The following is a 6268-nucleotide window of genomic DNA, read 5'->3' on the forward strand; positions in this document are numbered from 1 at the left end:
ATAGGGTCTCCTTCTTGTGCAGGGGGTTGGACTGGAAGACCTCTCTAGTCCAACACTATTCTGAATTTGAAAGGAGATGGGGAAAGGTAGGAGGTCACCAAGAGGAGACTACATTGTCCTGCCTTGTCACAATCATTTAATTTCCTCTTTGTGATGGGTTCCTTTTGGAAAAACATACAGAAAAGGAAGGAAGGATCCCCCCCTTTGTTGAAGGGGATGATTTATGGTACAAAAATAGAGATTTGTTTTCATGGAGGATGGGAAAACAGGTGTTTTTCTATAAATATGCATGGCTCTTACTTGCACATCAATCATCTGTTCGTATAACTTTGGGATGTATCTATGACTGGATATATTCTCTCTCTCTCTAAAGCTTTCTATGTCTTATTTCTATATGTTATGTGCCTTGCTTTTATAGGCTTGTGTGGACTTCTCATTCCTTCTCTCAGCTTCCAATAGAAATATACAGATAGTCCTCAGCTTACTTCATTTAGTGACTGAAGTTACCACCGCACTGGAAAAAAGTGACTTATGACCGTTTTCGTATTTATGACCATTGCAGCAGCCTCATAGTCACGTGATCAAAATTTGGATGCTTGGCAACTGGATCATATTTATGATGGCTCAGTGTCCCGGGATCATGTGATCACCCTTTGTGACCTTCTGACAGGCAAAGTCAATGGGGAAGCCAGATGCACTTAACAACCGGGTTACTAACTTAACAACTGCAGTGGTTGGCTTAACGACTGTGACAAGAAAGTTTGTAAAATGGGGCCAAATACACTTAACAAGCATCCCACTTAGCAACAGAAATTTGGGGATCCATTGTGGTTGTAGGTTGAGGGCTACCTGTGGAAATTTATCTTGCTTCTGTAGGAGTCTATGTTTTTTCCCCTCCTCCCTCCATCCTGCCTACTAATTAAGTTACAGAATAAGAGAGATGGAAGGGATCTTGGGGGTCTTCTAGACCAACCCCCAGCTCAAGCAGAAAGCCCTATACCATTTCAGACAAGTAGCTGTCCAGTCTCTTCTTAAAAACTTCCAGTGATGGAGCCCCCACGATTTCTGGAGGCCAGCTGTTCCACTGAATAATTGTTCTCACTGTCAAGAACAATTCTACTTAGTTCCAGGTTGCTTCTCCTGTCTGAACTTCTTAAACAGCTTCTGATTTTTTTTGGTGCCCTCCTCCTCCCTCTGAAATCTGACTCTAATTCCTATGTTCTCACCGAACTGGTTTAATTCAGGCTATTTTCTTGGCTAAGTTTTGTCCAGCTGTCTTTTCTCCCTCTCTAACACACACAACAGATCTTCTCTTGATAACCCAACTGGTCTTCTCTTCCTTCTATGGCTGATGGTGTGTGTGTGTGTGTGTGTGTGTGTGTGTGTGTAGATTTTAAGCTTTAGCTGGGTGAAAGACTGAGCTGAAGAGAGGGGAAGAAGGAACTTGGGGCTAAATGTTACAAAGCACTTTTCCCATACCATTCCATTACTAATCTGGAGACAGTTATCAAATACAAAGTGGCAATTCCTCAATGGCTGAAGACAGGGTCACAACAACTGGTGAGGATGGGACTGTCTCTGGTTATCCAGTGTGATTTAAATGCTTGTAATATGTGTGCAAGAGAGCTTTTTGAGTGTTACAAATGCTTTTCTGGGGGCTGTTCGGCTATGGCTTCTTATAAGAGTGTGAGTTCTCTATCTTATTTTCTTTGTTTCAGATGTCAGCTCTGGATGATCCATTCTATTCCAATAGGACTTATGATTTGGGTCCAGAATTACTTCACGCTATATAGTTCTGGATAAATGCACAAATCCAAGAGACAGAATAATCATCCAAGTGTGTGATGTACAACTAAGCCTTCTTTCCTCTGCTCGCTTTGAATTAATGAGCTAGCTATCTGAACCAGCCACTCCTAAATCCTGGCGAATTTTATAGATAACCCATTTAAACTTTAGCTGTGTATCAATAGGTGTGTTCTCTCTCTCTCTTTCACACACACACACACACAGAGAGACACATCCCATACAAAAAAAATCAACTGGCCTTCTATTTATTCCACCAACACTATATCAATTAGCTTTTATTGTTTGTTATTTTTAAATACTGCTACTTATCTACTAGCCAATTTAGCAATGTACTGAAATGCACATTAATTTATTATTCTTTTGTGTAAAATGCCAATTCATAACTGCACTGAGTCAAGAATTCTCCTGTTCATTGGTGACTAATACAAGAAGTCAGATTATAAAATTAATTTCATCAGGATAACATGCTTCCCGTATATAATTATTTGATAATATCAAAATCCATTGCCTCAACAGCCTGCTCCAAATTATTTGGTTATTCATTCATTCATTAATGCTAGATCGGTATCTCAACTCAAGGTATCAAATTAACACTTCACTGAAGGGGGGCGGGGAGGGGAAACCAAATAAGTATTTCTCCCTTTATTGGTTTCCATATTACAATGTTAAAAAAAGAAAGTTATCTACAACTTTGCAAATCCTCTTAACCTCATTAAAAATAGTTCGGTGGCCCCCACTTACAAGGAATGTTTGTTTTTATATACTTCTTTCAACTAACTTCCTTTAGAGTTCTTTTCTATTCTGCCAAGAGCCTTGGTGGAGCAGTGGGCTAATGCCTCCTTAAGTAACACCAGCTGCTTGCAATTATTGCAGGTTCGAGTCCCACCAGGCTCAAGGTTGACTCAGCCTTCCATCCTTCTGAGGTAGGTAAAATGAGGACCCAGATTGTTGAGGACCCAGATTGTTGGGGGCAATAAGCTGACTTTGTAATAATGCCGCTGGGGGGGGGGGTGAAAGCCCTAATAATAAGCAGGCATATACATAGAATGAAGGCTATTGCTAAGCACATTTGATTTGTGCTTAGATTGTAAGCCGCCCTGAGTCTTCGGAGGAAAAAAAAAAAGTCCTAGCCTACTTTAGGGGGTAGTGGTCATCTCCAAACACACACACACACACACACACACACACACACACACACAGCATAGGTAACTAGTTACAGTTTGGGTTGCAAATTCCAAGTCATGATAAGTCCCACCTTTGCTTTAATCTTGGGTTCTGGGTAGGATAAACAGGAAAGAAATCAGAAAGAATTTAAATTCTTTGGGTTAAGACTGATACACGCACACACACATATATACATACATTGTGATCTTTTTTCATTAAATGCTTGATTGGTGGTTCACCAATCATCAATACACACTTCTCTTGGCTAGTTGTAAATGCTACTTGTAAATCATCCTGGAAAAAGTTTTACATCTTAAAGGAAAAGTTCTCTTTTTCCCCTATTTATTTGTATATATTCAATCTTAATTTTCTCCGTGGTGATAGGTTTCTAACAAAAGCTTCTGCAAAGCTGCAATTTATCGTGTATTCAGCACTCCAGAAAAAAAACAAAAAACAAAAAACAACAACCGGTATTTGATTTTCTGCGACACTTGTATAGAATGTTAACTTAAATAATGGTCTCCCAATAAATCTATTCCGTATTCAGTGTCAATTATTTTTAAAGGTGCTGACAAACAAACGTGATAGAAATCAGCTAGGAAAACAAAAAAAAACCAATCCTCTTTTAAGAAACACATTTCAATGTTTTCTCAAAACAGAAGATGAGATACAAAAATCTCTTTCAAGTAGTGAGTGTAGATCAAAGAGAATTTCTGCACCTTCTTTTAGTGGAAAAATATCACGCCAAAAGCATATCAATGTTATAGTACTATACCTATTCACATTTATTTTTTTTTGCCTGCCAGGATCTTCTGAAGCAATGTATTGCTTGAACCAGTGATGTAAAAATCAACATTACAAAATAATCAAGACAGAATTGTATTCAAATTCATTGAAATCTCATGATAAAGACTGAATCAGGCTGACCCTGCATGTGATACTATGACTAGGAAAGTCCTAATCCTAACGTAAGAAGCCTTGAGGACTAGTAAAGAACATAGAATCATGAGGCTCGAAAGGACCTCAGAGGTCTTCTAGTCCAGCCTCTTGCTCAACTCAGGACACCTTATACCAGGGGTAGGCAACCTTGGCTCTTTTATGTCTGGTTGACTTCAACTCCCAGAATTCCTCAGCCAGCATGGGGGAACTATGGCCCTTTCATGACTTGTGGACTTCAACTCCCAGAATTCCTCAGCCAGCATGGGGGAACTATGGCCCCTTCATGACTTGTGGACTTCAACTCCCAGAATTCCTCAGCCAGCATGGGGGAACTATGGCCCTTTCATGACTTGTGGACTTCAACTCCCAGAATTCCTCAGCCAGCATGGGGGAACTATGGCCCCTTCATGACTTGTGGACTTCAACTCCCAGAATTCCTCAGCCAGCATGGGGGAACTATGGCCCTTTCATGACTTGTGGACATCAACTCCCAGAATTCCTCAGCCAGCATGGGGGAACTATGGCCCTTTCATGACTTGTGGACTTCAACTCCCAGAATTCCTCAGCCAGCATGGGGGAACTATGGCCCCTTCATGACTTGTGGACTTCAACTCCCAGAATTCCTCAGCCAGCATGGCTCAGCTTGGAAACCTCTCCCTTATCCCCTCAGTGTGGCTGGCTCAGGAATTCTGGGACTTGAAGTCCACAAGTCATAAAAGAGCCAAGGTTGCCTACCCCTGCCTTATACCATCCCAAAGGGTTGTCCAGTCTATTTTTTAAACCCTCCAGTGATGGAGCACCCATAACTCCAGGAGATACGCTGTCCCACTGAAGTAAGCACAGTAAACACAGGCTATAGAAGTTCTTGTGAAATTTCAAGCATGGAAATGGGTTGCCCATTTTCAAAATGAATGGTAGGGCGAATGAACTTTTGTCAGAAGGGAAACTACTAAAGCTGATCCCTGCCAGCTTCTTGAGCTCTGCGGTTTAACTTTGCCACCCCAACTTTCATTTCCATTTTTCTAGATAGATGTCCACACTTCCCAACAAAGTCCTGAGCTGCAGCATTGTCTAAAAATGCAAATGGACTATCAAAGGGCGTAACAGCATTCTTGCATATTACGTTAGCCCTAGAGGCTGGCAACTTTTAGCAAAAAAATTGAATCAGGTGCTCAGTATGATTTAGGAGTAGAAAGCAATTTCCATAGGTGGTCATATAAAGTGTAGTACCTTGGTTTCTCAATTGCTTTGAAAATCATCAAATGTGGTGTAGAGTAGAACAAAACAAAACAGAACAGAACAGAACAAAATAGAATAGAATCTGGAAGGGACCTTGGAGGTCTTCTAGTCCATCCCCCTGCTCAAGCAGGAGAATCTATGCCATCTCAGACAAGTGACTGTCTAACCTCTTCTTAAAAACCTCCAGTGATGAGAGCACCCATGATTTCTGGAGGCAAGCTGTTCCACTGGTTAATTGTCCTCACTCTTAGGAAGTTTCTCCTTAATTCCAGGTTGCTTCTCTCTTTGGTTAGTTTCCAATGCATTTCCACTCAATGCATTTTGATGCGAAAATTTTGTCCCGCTACTCATTGTTCATTTGGTACTCAATGCACACACAACTCAAGAACTTGTCAGTGTTGGATGCCTTGTGACTTACTACATTATTCCTTATGGGAAATATTTATTTGGTATTCATCGTTTTTGGTACTCACTGCTCCTCCCAGAAACAATTATTGATGAGTACCGAGGTACCACTGTACAGGAAGAAAAGCTACTGGGGTGAATGTGCATATGCTACTTGTCACAATAAATGGTTCAACGTACCTTGAGTGGATTCATCAACTCCTTTTCCTTTTCGGTTATGGCTGTTGTAGTTGAGTCTGAGATCTTGTCCAAATTCATTCAGGGTTTCTCTCGACTCATAGGACTGTCTTGCTTTTCTCCCATCTTCACTTTCATCTGAAGAGCTCGTGTAAGCTAGATCCATTTCATGCTTAGCTTTGGACAGAGGCTGGTAAGGTTTACAGTCCATCTGCTCCATTTTTGATTCAGCAAGTGCAGGGTCATGAAAACAACGGAGTAAGGCTTCTTAAAGTTATGCACCTGGAAGAGGCAAAAACAGTGTAACTCTTAGGTGATTTTTATTTACTTAACTCAATTCTGAGTTTGTCCAACTCCTCAATGAATATAGGCAGCTTACAATTAAAAATTGACATATTCAAAAATCATATGTGGAATATCACATGACCAAGAAATTACACTTTCCCAATAAAAAAAAATAGTTGCACTCTGCAACTATCTTGTCCCAAGGCTTGGCAGAACCAATGGTGTAAGTTTCTATGATTTTTCTAATGTTAAA

The 6268-nt window shown here is 40.5% G+C and overlaps 1 protein-coding gene across 1 annotated transcript in view; it reads right to left on the reverse strand.

The window, feature by feature from the left end:
• TENM1 (teneurin transmembrane protein 1) overlaps positions 1–5950 on the reverse strand; it is a gene marked incomplete at its 5' end in the record, with an annotated part of 270481 nt that extends 264531 nt beyond the window's left edge. The window contains one exon of the mRNA XM_081336372.1: positions 5734–5950. Within this exon, the coding sequence (XP_081192498.1) occupies positions 5734–5950 (217 nt within the window). The remainder of the gene's footprint in view (positions 1–5733) is intronic.
• Between the last annotated feature and the right edge of the window lie 318 nt (positions 5951–6268).

This window comes from Vipera berus, assembly GCF_964194415.1.
Source record: "Vipera berus genome assembly, chromosome: 11".
Taxonomy (NCBI): Eukaryota; Metazoa; Chordata; class Lepidosauria; order Squamata; family Viperidae; genus Vipera; species Vipera berus.